We start from the raw sequence: 13,749 nt of genomic DNA, 5'->3' as shown, positions 1-13,749 counted from the left end.
CTATGCAAAAGGCTTTACTCAGAAAGATGTTGTGGTGCAACGTGCTAAGCCACCACTTGCCATGCCGGCTCTCCATACTGGAGTGCTGGTTCGAGTCGCAGCTGCTCTACTCCTGATCTGGCTCTATGCTCATGAAGCTGGGAAAGCAGTGGATGATGTGGCTTAAGTGCTTGAGCCCGACATTTATGTGGAAGATCCAGGTGGAGCTCCTGTCTCCTGGACTTGCCTGGGCCTAGCTCTGGCTGTCAATGTCAGTGGTGAATCCAATCAGTAGATGAAAGATTCTGTCTCTCCTCTTCCCGGTCTCTCTTTCTTTGTTGTTCTGCCTTTGAAATCTATGTACACAAATAACAGTAATGACTTTATATTTTTAGTAACTTTATGTGTAAAGGCCTTGGATTGGAAACCACCAAAATACCTTTTAATGGAGGAAATGGTTAAGCAAACCACAGCACATCTATACCATGCAATACTTCTCTGCAATAAAAAGGACAAATAATTGATTCTTGCAACAACTTAAATGCCTTCGTGACAGACGTCAGTCAGTCTTGAAGATTCCATGTTGCATAACTCCATTTGTATTCCCTAGTAACAAAATTACAATGGTGGAAAACAGGATGGTGGCTCTCATGGCTCAGGGGAGAGGAGAGACTGGGGGTGACCAGGAAGGGGCAGCCTTGGAGAAACTTTGTGGTGAACGATTAGATTTACATTTGATGGCAGTGATGGTTATGCTGGTCTATGTGGATGGTAAATAGCACAGACACATGAACCCTCAAATATCCAAACAATCTTGAAGAACCAAGTTGGAGGACTCATACTTCTTGACTTCAAAACCTTCTACAGGGGTGAGCAGGTTAAGTTACAGCTAGGAGGAATTGCAGGTTAAGTCACAGCTAGGAGTGCCTGGATCCTATACTGCAGAGCCAACTGGAGTCCTAGCTACTCCACGTGCTATCCAGCTACCTGCCAATGCATTCTGGGAAGCAATAGAAGATGGTCCAAGTCTTTGGGCCCCTTCACCCACATGGGACACCCAGAAGAAACTCCAACCTCCTGGTTTCAGCCTGGCCCAGTCCTGGCCATTGTAGTCACTTGGGAAAATGAACCAGCCGATGGAAGATCTCTTTCTGTTACTCTACCCTTCAAATACATAAACTTTAAGAAAATGAAACAGAATCACTTATATTCCAGCAGTTCCATTTTCTAAAGAATTAGAAGGAGGCTATCAGCAGGGCTATTTCTACACTCACATGCTTAGCATGTCAAACACTCATGATAGTCAAACACTAAAAATGACCCAGATGTCCACCCATGGACAAACAGATCAAGACGTGGCACCTTCATACGGCACAGCATTCAGCCTTACAAAGCAATAAACGTCTAATTCATGCTGCACATGGACGGCTGGTCCTTGTAAACACTGCCCTAGGATAAGTATGCCAGATACAAGAGGACAAATGCTGTAAGATTTCTCTGACCTGAGACTCCAGAATACAATATATAGAGACCCATCGTAGAGTGTTACCATTAAGGATTGAGATGGGAGAATGGAGGATTATTCTTTACGAGACATAGGGTTTATATTTGGGATGATGAGGAGTGATGTCGGCCACCTAGCAAGTGTGCACCAAATGTAATGCCTAAGAAGGGTTAGCACTCCTGACAGCCACTCTCAAGGGTGCCTTGTGGAAATGGGTACCTAACCGATCAGGGCATATATGCATGATACCTTGGTTCTGGTATCAAGACTCACGTGACAGGAGCTCAGGAGAAGTATGGTGGTGTGAGCTCAGAGGAAAAGAAAAGCGGCTGAATCAATGGTAGGTGAACTGGGAATGCTGGAGACCAGCACCGAGCATGCCTTTAAAACCCTGCTTTCACTTATTGCACTGTGGCACCATGGTCTGCACAATCTTCCCAGGCACCTGAGGCTCAGAGGGGCTTGGTCCAGACGCTCACCAGCAGGGAATACTGCAGCTGCTGCAGGAAGGCAGTGCTGGACCTGCAGGCCACATCCCTCTGAGTCATTGGAATCCAAGCCTGGGACTGCTTCTCCTTCTACCACAGGACCATGGATGGAGAAATTGTCACTGAGCAAACACGTCACCTGGGTGCAAGTCATGCAGGGACTGCAGAAGGCAAAGGAGGCCAGGAAAGAGATGTCCACGGGCAGGAACTGGAGCAGGGTGCCCAGAATGTGCTGGGGCTGCTGACAGGCCTCATTCTGCAGCAAGCATTCCTTCCTCCTTCCCGGGCAGTGGGTACTGTGGGCAGCCAGGGTCCCCTTCCCCACTCCTGCCACTCTTTAACTGTCTCTAAAGAGGGGTGGGAGAGAGGGAAGAAGAGAAGATAGAGAAGTAATTCAATGAGCTGCAGGAACACCCCCAGTGGACTTGGCAATGACTCAGGGCAGCCCATGCTTGCTTACGGTTCATCAGCAGCTCAGCTTTCCAACATCTTCATATCCAGTCACTTCCAGATGAAACTTGGTGGTCCATACCCCCGATCCTGCTCTAGTGGCTGGGAGGTGGAGCCAGCACCCAGTGCCATCAACCGTGCCAGGGAGCTACCTCCTGCAGCTGGGGCTTCTCCCCCTCCTGGGAGAGGGCATGAGAGGAGGGAAGAGGTGAGGAACCATCCTTGCTGGTACAGGTGAACCGTGACAAGAAGCCATGCCACCAAGTAACAGGATTCATTTTATTTCAAAATTGTACAAAACGGCCACAAGTGGCTATAAAAAAGGTTGTCCTTGGAACATATGGTAATTCAGAAAGAACAACAAATGGGCATCATTCACAGTGTGATGGGAAAATTTTCCGGAAGACAGCCGTCACAGCTCTTCCTTCCGTTTCCCTAGTTTCTGCAGATCTCCCTCTCGGAGGTTTCGAATGAAATCAGTAAATCCTGATTCCTGCAAGGCAAGAGAGCGTGCATGAGCAACGGCTTGAGTCTGCACCACAGGTATGCTCCTTCCCTCGCTGAGTGTCACCCCTGCAGAGAGGTGGGCAGAACTGGCCAGGCTGCCTGAGGATGCAGACGGGAAAGCTCTTGACACCCAGGACCCTGGGGACAGCTCCTCAGGCAGGACTCGGTGAGGAGAGCACACTGTAGGAGCTCATGCACGGAGTTGTGGGCAGGCGGGCGGCCTCTCCCGACTCACCGTCCGATCGCTGTCGTACTTCTCAGCAAACTTGCCATAGTGGTAGTAGTGGAAAGTGGGGTAGGCCTTGATGGCCTCCTGCTGGCACAGGTCCTGGTTCCGGTCTCTGACACAGTCCACGGCAGCGCAGGCGATCTGGAGATGGGGTGGGGTAAGGGCAGGTCAGCACAAACATTTGCTGGTGGGGGTGGGGTCGCGCCAGGAAGTAGGGGAAGGGTTCTGAAGTTGCGCTCCCCAGGTGCAAAACTTGATGTGTTTGCTGCACATTAAGACTTCAGGAACACCATGATTGGCATTGTGGTACAGCAGGTAAAGCTGTCAACTGCAATGCTGGCGTCCCATATGGGTCTTGGTTAGTCTTGGCTTTTCCACTTCCAATCTAACTCCCCACTAATGCTCCTGGGAAGGTAGAGGAAGATGGCCAAGTGCTTGGACCCCTGTACCCAGGCGGGATACCCAGAAGAAGCCCGTGGCTTCAGTCTGCCCAGTCCTGGCTGTTGTGGTTGTTTTGGGCATGAACCAGTGGATAGAAAGTCTTCCCTCTATGTGTGCATGTCTCCCTCTCTGTAATTCTTCAAATAAATAAATCTTTTTTTTCCCAAAGACTTAAGGAAAATTACCTAACTCCCAGTGCCTTGCTTTCCTGGGCTATAAAATAGGTATAACAATAACATTTAGGGCTGGTGCTGTGGTAGAGGGGTTAGGCCTCGCCTGTGGCATCAGCATGCCATATGACTGATGGTTGAAGTCGCAGCTGTTCCACTTCCAATCCAGCTTCCTGATAATGGCCTGGGAAGGCAGTGGAGAATGGTCAAAGTGCATGCGCTGCTGCACTCATATGGATGACCTAGAGGAGGTCCCCAGTTTCAGATCAGCCCAGTTCCAACCCTTGCGGCCATCTGGAGAGTGAACCACCAGACAGAAGGAAATATCTGTTTTTTCTGTCTCTCTCTCTCTGTAACTCTGCCTTTCAGATGACATTGAGTGCATTCAGAGTAGTTTGGCTGTAGACTAACTCTACCATTCAAACAAAAATAAATAAATCTGTGGGAAAAAATAATTTACCCCCTCTCCACAACATCCAGGTTACTGCATTATTCTGAAGACCAAGCACAAAAATTTAGGTGGTGGTCATTGGAGCGGGGGCAATCAGCACAGAATCTGGCACGATAAGTTTAGTAGTTGGTAAATGCCAGATGCTAATTTAGTTAGTCTAACTGATCCCCAGTCAGGTGGCTCCCCTAGGAGTTCAAAGAATGTGGGCAAGGTGTCGGCCAAACAGAAAAGAGGCAGACCCATATGATGTGCAGGAGTCAGAGGCGTAGGTGCACTGTGCATCACACGCATGGAGGCAGGGTCGGGGAGGAGGAGAGCGCAGGGCAGTCCCTCCAGACTCCAGGGGAGTTCAGAATGGCAGGGCAATCCTAGTATTCAGTCAGCAAGGGGTGCCCAATTGACCACTGGCTGTTTCTTGCTTGTCTCCCAAACCCCACATCTTGGGTAGCTTTTCCTTGTTTGTTCTTTCGTAAGAAGAGGGCATGATGCAGAAATGAGTTTGGGGAAAGGGTCAGTTGCTGGCAAAGTATTAGGCAGGAGGGGAAGGGTAAATTCCGATGAGTGGAAACCTTGGCAGCAGATCAGCTGCAGTTTTGGCCTGTTCTAGATGCCAAGGGTACAGAGGTGCCCTTGGCCAAGCCATCATCTAGCACTACCAGATAATGCATGAGCTCACTGAGGGCCCAATGAAGAAGTGAGACAAGGAGATTTGGGATGGCAATGCAAAACTGCTAAATCTCTAGAGGTCACAGCATTGTGGATACCAGCTATTTCCATTTAGACGAAAACTCTATTTCCAGATAGGAGAGCTTGGCAGACCACCTAAGACCAGAACTCAGTGAGCAGGCTGCTGCTCTGGGAGCAGTCGGAGAGAGGAATGAGGTACACCTGCTCCTGAGTGACCAGCACAGTCACTCTGCCATCCATCACCCTCGTGTTTCCCTCCCGTTCCCAGGACACAGGCTGTGTGAGTGTGCGTGGCAGAGTTTGCAAACTTGCCGCATTCCAGTTGGAGCTGGCTCTCAGTCCTGCTCTATTTGGCCCACTCAGAGTAAGAAAAAAAAAAATTAGCTGCTGCCAACATAGAAAGGGAGCCAGATTTAATATAAAAACTTGGCTCTTCTGCTTCCAGAGTCAGGGGATTGGATGGCACTTGCCCTGGAGTGACAACTGGCTGCAGGAGAGAAGCATCTGTCTCTTCGAGCAGGCTAAGCACCCACATATAGCACAGCTCACTCGGGTCAGTAGGCTGCTCCGTACAGCTCGTGAGGGCCCTGGCTCACCCTCCAGGGCACTTTGGGAGTGCTCCCCTGGGTCTGGGTATCCCGCAGAGCCGGCAGCTGTGGCTTGCTGTGTCTAGCTCCGGGCCAGCGGCTGCTGCTTTTCCACCATGCCGGGAAATGTTTGATGTGCACTGCCTCGGGTTGTGGCTCTCTCTGCATCTGCTTTAAATTATGAATATAATTTGTAGACATGCCCTGCAGCTGTTGGAAATGCAGTGTGTGATTTTATAAATCTGCAAAATTAAAAAACATCCTCCTTCTGAATCACCTAAACTAGCCACCAGTCCTATCTATGGAATGCAACTTTCAGCTACACAGGGCATTTGTGCTCCACTCCTCCCATGGGAAATTGGGCCCATATGTCCCGCCACAGGGGAGTGTCTTGGACTCCTGGGAAAGAAACCAGTTCATGCACCTGTGTTCCACTCTCCCCAGTTCTATCTGAATGTTCACCACTCACACCCACTCCAGACCTGCACTAACCCTACCGTACAAACACTACAACTTCTGCCTGTGTCCTGCAGCAGCTAGCACGAATTCTTGGAGCACATGCTATTGGTGCTTGGCCTAGCACTTGTCACAGCACCTGCAACTGTCAGCCTGAGAGTTTTTTCGCAGCCACAAGAAGATTCATGTAATGGCTGGTGACAGGCAAAAGTCAAGGAGAGGGACCCTGGCTTCTTTGGCTCTGGAGCAGGACAGCTTGCTCCAGAGCAGGACAGCACCATGTCCTGGTGAAAGCTGAGCCTGTTACTCATGGTCATCTGCCTATCACACACCTGCTTGGGTCCTTTTCCTTTCTTGTCTTACTTCCTTGGTACCCTCTGGCGCCATTGCCTTCATGTGAGACCCCAGAGCAGAGGTTGTCTTCTAGGAAGAGCTCAGACTCTGCCAGGATCTGCACATCCAAATGGACTTGGTCACATGAGGATAATGTCCTTCCACACCATCCCAAGGCCAGCACCAAGGTCAGCTCTTAGAGATTACTGATTTCTGGAAACACATCCCAGAATTGCAGAACGGTGCCCCTGTTATTGGTGCATTGCTTTGATGCTGCTGCTCCTTCCAGCTGAGGAGTTTGGGGCTGTTCACCTATGCTCTCTAAGAGCCAGAAATAGGTGACTGTCCCCTCCTGCAGCCAGCATGGGCACAGCTCTAAGGTGTCAGTACTGTGGGGGATTCTAAAACCAAGGAAGAGCCTGCCCTGAGGAGCTTTGCCTGCTGATAAGCTGAGCGCCAGCCTTGTAAACATCTATACATGTTGTCAGAGAAGACAGTGATGTGAGCCATGCCGGCTCAAGGGCTGCACTGCTGGCCTCTCTCCGCCCACCCCCAGGCTGGGTACACCTTGTAGTGCGGTGTAAGGTCATCCCTGCCACAGCCCACCTGCTACTTACCATGGAGGCTTGTCCCCCATGACCCTTCAGTAACACCATCTATCCTGACACTTAACAGTCTGCAGTTCTCTCCACCAGTGTGTCAACCGATAACGTCCCCAAGCAAGCTCCTGGGAGGTGGCACAGGCTCCCCAGCTAAAATATGAGCTGCCTCACACAGCTTTATTGATTCAGTAAAATAAATCTCTGCAGGAGCTAATATTGACTTTGGCTATGAAAATGGAAGTGAACAACCAACTGCATATTGATTGGGGGAAAGAACCGAGACTGGATCCTGGGAGGGAGAAGATGGAGGAGAAAAAAAAAATTCCAGTTAAGAGGTGGCAGCATGGCTCGCAGGAAGGCCAGGAGACACAGTTCTGGCTGTCGATGACTCACTGGGCAGCCCTGGGCACAGACTCAGTTCCTTTTTCAGCTTCAATCACACACAAGGAAGAAGAGAGGCTGAACAAGTCAGCTGCCCCACACAACATCCTGGGCCAGCACAAAAGCCAGCTCTTAGAAACCACTGCTTTCTAGAAACATGCCCCAGAGTTGTAGGATGACCCCATTGAGATTCACAGGGTGGGCACCACTCATGTCAGTCCCCAGGCTAAAGAGAGGTTGGCTTCCTGCCTCCAGGAACCCAGGCAAGTCAGCTGTCTTACACAGAATGGTGAAACAATGCATTCTGGAAAACCACAGTTGAGGATGAGCCATGGCTTGGGAGTTGTAAGAACAGAGGGAATAAAAGGCAAAGGGAATGACTCCAAGGAAAGACCAGCAATCTTGCTGGGCCACGTTAAGATCATTAAGCAGAGATATCAGTGTCAAGAGAAGAAGCTTTGAGGAAAGGGAGCCCCAGGCATGTGAGAGGGCCAAGGAGGAAGAGGAAGCACCAGCTTTTAGCTACCCACCGTGGGCCTGGACTCAGGTGGCCCAAGCTAGGTTCAGTTGGGCGGACTGGCATCATGTCTCTGAAGTGCAGTGTCTCAGGGCTACCCTGGAGCCTTGGCTGGGGGGCTGCTCCTCGAGACCACCTGCCTGGCCAGGAAAAACCAACCCAAGCTCTGTGGATTGCTGGTGTTTCAGTTTTCCTCCCAGATCTCCTGGTGTCCACGGCATTGTGAACGCTCATATACGCTTTTGTTTGCTCACAGCACCTAGTGTTCTGGATGAGGAGTGAAGGAAGCCCTTGTGGGTCCAGCTGTAGTCACAGTCCTGGGGATGGGCACAGGCAGTGTCTGGTCTGTATCCTTGGAGCTCCCAGGAAGGTGTACATAGGGGCCTGCAATTCACAAGTAGGTGGGGATGGTGACCAAAGGCTCCCGTCACCATCTCCCTTTCCATGTGGGGCAAGTGGTAGGAGGAGAAGAAGAAATGTTTCTCGTCTTGTAATTCCTCTTGGCAGGATTGAGGGGCTCCCCCAGGACACAGTGGGGAGTTGTGGATGACACAAAGTACTCCCTTGGGCCCAGGAAGGGTCCTGGTCCTGGGTGTAAGTGGGAGTCTGCTCCCAGTTTGTCCCTGCCCTGAACATGTATCAGTGCCTGCCTAGATTCCTTGGACTTAAAGTCCTGGATGGTTCTTCCCATCCCATCAGGGCCTAGCAAGGAGTGCCTAGCTCCTATATATCTCTGTCTCTACTGGCCTAGAGGGCACCGCAGGCCTCACTGGACTTGAGCAGAGCCTGGACACCCTGTCCTATTCCTACCCATGGCCTAGAATGGTCATCTGTCTACTCACCTGGCATCACCTGCCCTTCCTGGTATTCATGATTTCAGCTGGGCTCCCTGCTTAGCTTATGCCCAGCCTTCTTCGCTACCAGCCTGTTCTGGCCCAGCCTGGGGTTCCCTCCCAAGAGAGTAAGGCAGGTTTGCAAGCCCACATACTTCTGAGGCCTGGTATGGGAGAAGTTCCCTGTAGTACATCAGGGAAGCACCTTTGTGGTCAAGGACATGAGCATCCCAACCGGCACGGAGAAAAAGGGGACTGGAAAACTTGGAGCTGGGATGAGTTCCTGAGTTCAGGGGGGCTTTTTCTGGCCCGTGAGCCCTTAACCCAGAGGCCACCCACGATCCTCTCCCTGCAGCTGCCTCACTGTCCTGGCCATGCCTGATGGCTCCCATCCTAATCCAATCTGTGGCTTTAGCTTGTTAATTTTCTGCTCCATCAGTTGGCAGCGGCAGGAACCTCTCACTCAGGCAGGATGCGGCTGCAGCATGGCAAAGCCTGGCTCTCCTCCACGGCTGCCTCCTCCAGCTGCCTTTTCCTGCTTTTTTTTATTTGTATTTTTAATTCTACAGGCAATGCATGACTACAGTCCTGGTTCCAGCACTACAAACACAGATGACCCTTTCACTATCCCTCTCCTGCAGGGATGTGCTGCAGCAGCTCCGATCAGCCTGCTCTGCTTCTACCTTATGTTATGGAGAGAATGTTCTGTTTCCCAAGAACCCCCCACTTGCAGTTCTTAGCTAACACAGGTGACAGGGGACTGGATCAGGAAGGTGGAGGTTGCTGTAGGAATCAGATGTGAAGTTGGCATGGGGCAAGGTGGGAAGGGCACCTTACCTTCCGGTCATCTTTGAAGGCGTCAGCAGCGGCGGTAAACTGGGGGATGACCTTCTTACAGTGTGGGCACCCTGCACGACATGGGGAGGGTCAGGGAGGTGCAGAGACCAGGGGGTTGCACAACCTCGGATTGTCTAGGAGCCCCACTTGGTGCCACCCCATTGTCAGGGCCCATGCATTATACCTGCCACACAAATTCTCCCTAGCAGCTCATTTTATCTGTTCATGGGGCATGGCAGGAAGCATTAGGTGCACTCCCGCTGGCTGTTGTGGTCTTGTCTTGCAGGTCCCTTCCATAGGAACTGCCCTTGGGAAGAGCCTGAACCAGGGAAGGAGCTTGGGCTTAGAAAAGGAAGACAGGTGCACCGCCTTTCATGACAGACAGGAGAGAGGGGTTACTAGAGGCCACCACCCTTCTTGAGATCCCAGCTGCTAGCATCCATATTTCTAGTGTCTCCATCCTCACCACAGACCCTGGGTAGCAACCCAGGCTCAGGTCCACACACTCTGTCCTTCCACCCCTCGCTCCACAGTCACCCTGAACTTGGATACCAACACAGGGGTGCCAGGAGGTCTCCACACAGCCCCAGGTCCCTGGATACTTCCTGCCCAGGGACACTACCCACCCATCAGAGTGGACGAGGGGCCGCAATGTTCATTCTTCTAGAGTGCGCCTCCACCACCTGCCATCTTGCCCCATGGTGTAAGTACCATCCCGAGTCCCTCTAGCTTCAGTAAGAGGGTCTCAGGCACCACATGGGCTGGGCTGTGGGCCACTTCCTTCTCCTGTCCTCTTTCAACCAATCCCCAGCCACTGCCAACAGGCCAGCAAGAGTACAGGATGACTTTTGTCCTGAGCTCATATCAAAACCTGGTGTGTGTGTGTGTGTGTGTGTGTGTGTGTGTGTGTGTGTGTTTGCAGGCGAGGCTATTTGCCTGTGGTGGGGAGCTGGCCCAGCCATAAGGTGCTGAAAAAAGCCAGCCTGGCCTCCGGCCCTGGTCCCATAGGTCTCCCAGGCCTTGGACTCAGAGAAGGACACAGGATGTAGGGTGGAGAATGGAAACTGCTTTGCTCATTTGAGTTCTCCTTTTAAAATAAGATCCCAGTGGCTGGTACTTCAAAGGACTTTGTGAAACCAAATAAAAGCCAAGCTACAAGTTGGATCTGGAACTGAGTTAGCATTTGAGCCAATTCCCAAAGCGCACAAGTGGTGAGAAACTGGGGCTGGGGCTGGTGATAGGCAAGGTCAGGATGGCAGAAGACAAGGTAGAGCCTGACTCACAGTGGGTGACCTTGTAATTGACCAAGATGGTGATTACAAGCAGCTCTTCACTGACCAGACCAACCAAGTCAAGAAACAGATTGCTAAGGAAGAAGGCGAATGCCATTTCCAAAACTTTACAGGGGTGTAGCTTACTGGTCAACCTGGAACCCTCGAGCCACAAGGACTGCCAAGGAGCCCAATGAACAGTGCATGTCTGCAAGGAGCCCATGCTGCTTGGGAATAACCTACACCTGCCCTCAGCATCAGCTTTCAATCTTCTTCCTTCTTATGGTCTACTTTCTGTAATTGTAAGGGTAACTGTGAGTGAAGATTCCCCACATCATCAATGGAAGATTGCGAGAAGCTTCTCGAGTCAAGAATCGAGACAGAGAGAGAGAGAGAGAGAGAGACACTGGGGCAGATGGCTTTAGAAAGAGCGGGTAGGGCGGGCAATGTTGAATCTCAGCCAAGGGGTCCTAAGAAGGGCAGCACATGAGTGACACCCAGGGTAATGAGGACAATGACACCAAAGGGACAGTTCTGTGTGGAACTCGCCAGGCAGTAGGCGGGGGGCCCCAGGGACTAGCCAGCTGGGAGCAGAGGGGAGAGGTGGGATTGGGGAGGCAAGGACGTTTGAGGGGGGATGTGGTGGGTGAAGGAGTGAACTGTGGAGTTTTCTTCCACTTTACAGCTTTGTCAGGTGTCTGACCTATCTGGCCTTCTTAGAATATTTAGATTCTTAATCTGGAAATCCACATTAGGTAGATGTCACAAATTTCTACAGGTTGTAAACCGACAGGAGTTTTATTTTTTATCAGTGAAAAAAAAAAAGGTTCAAAAGATCTTGTCCCCTTAACTCTCCTGTTTCCTTCCTAAGAGCCCTGGGGCAAGACTAAAGGATGGAAAAATTAGGTGAAATAAATGGGAAGTCTAAGGACCAAACTTTTGGTCAAAATTCCCTCACTTGGTGACACAATTGGCTTGCATTTGAGTTGTTTTTCCAGGGAACCTGGAGACCCAGCCAGGACATGTCTGCTGCCCTTGTATCCTGGGCCAAGAAAGCCTCCCTAGCATGCAGCAATTATTTCATAAATGAAGGAATGAAGGAAGGACCAGGGCTAGCAGCACAACAGGGCTGGGATCCCTATCTGGCAGTCCCTGGGATTCAGGACCAGCCTGCCAACCAGCCTGGGGTGGAAGAAGGGCAGGAGGCTGCCTCCAAGTCTAGCATGAGGCCCTTCTCCCCGCCAAGATCAGACACAAGGCCATGCCTCTGGTGCAGAAGTTCAGGGTGGCAGGAGTGGTGTCTCTGAGGGAAAGCATTTAGCCTGGACTTGGTGACAACCCCCCAGGGTTTGGCCAAGGAGTCCTACTTCTCTGGCCAGTTTCTCAGTTGCAGTGGAGAGAACACCCTGGCTCCCAAGTCTACTTCCCAGGGCAGATGGACCTGTGCATGCACAAGAACCCCGCTGGGAAGCAGCCAAAGGTGAGGGACAGGGACATTAGGTGGGGTCACCCAGCCAGCAGGTGGCCTATACTTGAGCAGTGTGTGTGTGGGAGGCACACAGTGGGGCCGGCCATAAGCGCCACAGGCGGGTGAGTAGATTTACGACTCGATCGAGCCGCCTGGCTTCCCTGTGGACAGCGGCTTTTATTATCCTTACTCCATTAAGCTGAGCCATAACCTGGGGGAGAGAGAATGAGAGAGAGAAGGGCAACTGCAGAGTGTGGAATTCTGAGACCCTTGCCTTCCAAGTGTCAATTAGTGACTTCAAAATAGGAACGCACAGACGTCCAAGGTCACAGACACCAGTGTTGGCACACAAACCACCTGCTCAGCTTAAGCTATAACTAATGTGGGAACAACATGGGCGTTTCCAAACCCCACAGCTTCAGAGCCTCAGGGAAACCTAAGGTTCCCAAAAACAGAGGGAGGTTGGGTGTGAAGAAGTGGCTGGGTCAGGGGCAAGTGCAGAGACATAAGGGGAGGGGTCCTGAGCACAGGCAGGAGCTGAAGGCTGCAGGAGGGGAATGCTGGACCTCCCAGCATAGAGGAAATCAGGGAGCCTAGCTCGTGGTAGAGATGATACTGGAGCTGACCCATGGCTCAACCAGGCCAGTCACCCAGGCCAGTCACCTCGGGTAGCAGCTGGGCACTTACAAGGGGCGTAGAACATGACCAAGGCGTGCTTCTTCTTCTTCAGGGTCTCCCGGAAGCTGTCCCCTGCCAGATGCAACACGCTTGTCTGCTGCTCTTCCCAAGTGGGCTCTGGGGGTGGGGGCGCCTCAGGGCTGCAAGAAGAGAGGGGCAGCAGGATGAGGAGAAGCAGTGGGTGGCACATGCCTGCTGCTGGGGTGTATACAGGAAGAAACCTCAACTTTCACCTCAAACTTCAGGACAAACACACACCAAAACACACATGGTCAGCACTGGTACTGTGAATCTCTGTGAGGAGCCCACTGGGTGGGAGCTGGAGGACAGAGCTGATCAATTGCAGGACAGGTAGTCTCTCTGGGAAAGGGCCACCATCACTTTATCATGAGTATACCTGACTCCCTGGTCCCTCCTCCAACTGACTCCCCAGGGCCTCTTCCATTTGACTCCTTGGCCCTTTTTCCATCTGACTCCTTGGTCCCTCCTCCACCTGACTCCCTAGGGCCCTCCTCCATCTAGCTTCTAAGCACCTCCCTCCTGAGGCCTTGGGGAGTCTAAGTGGTCTTCCGCTCCCAAGCCTTGTTCTGGTGGCGAGAACATGGGCCTAGGAATAAAGTGGGCCTCGGGTTCAAATCTAGCTGTGTGACCCTAGGGAAGTGATAACCAAGAGCAATTGCCTCTCATTTCCAGCCTCTTCTTGGCCTCTGCTGCCCACTGATGTGGACCCCAGGGTCTTTGAGAGCCTTTGCTGTCCTGCTCCCTTCTCCACAACCTTCTTTCCATCCATTCCTTCTCTGGGGAGCAGGCTGCACCTAGGCTGCCATGCCATCTCCTGCACTCATGCCACAGCCCCTGTACCCTCACCCTGGTTGTGACC

The 13,749-nt window shown here is 51.7% G+C and overlaps 1 protein-coding gene across 1 annotated transcript in view; it reads right to left on the bottom strand.

The window, feature by feature from the left end:
• Positions 1-2,686: 2,686 nt before the first annotated feature.
• Positions 2,687-13,749, bottom strand: part of PDIA5 (protein disulfide isomerase family A member 5) — an 80,228-nt gene continuing 69,165 nt past the window's right edge. The window contains exons 14-17 of the mRNA XM_041002903.1: positions 12,879-13,009; positions 9,453-9,523; positions 3,164-3,298; positions 2,687-2,914 (exon numbers count right to left, since the gene is read on the bottom strand). Of these exons, the coding sequence (XP_040858837.1) occupies positions 2,834-2,914; positions 3,164-3,298; positions 9,453-9,523; positions 12,879-13,009 (418 nt within the window). The 3' untranslated portion in view covers positions 2,687-2,833. The remainder of the gene's footprint in view (positions 2,915-3,163; positions 3,299-9,452; positions 9,524-12,878; positions 13,010-13,749) is intronic.

This window comes from Ochotona curzoniae, unplaced genomic scaffold, assembly GCF_017591425.1.
Source record: "Ochotona curzoniae isolate NIBS_2020 unplaced genomic scaffold, NIBS_Ocur_1.0 scaffold_2587, whole genome shotgun sequence".
In the NCBI taxonomy this organism is placed as follows: Eukaryota; Metazoa; Chordata; class Mammalia; order Lagomorpha; family Ochotonidae; genus Ochotona; species Ochotona curzoniae.
This window is presented reverse-complemented; position numbering and strand designations above follow the sequence as displayed.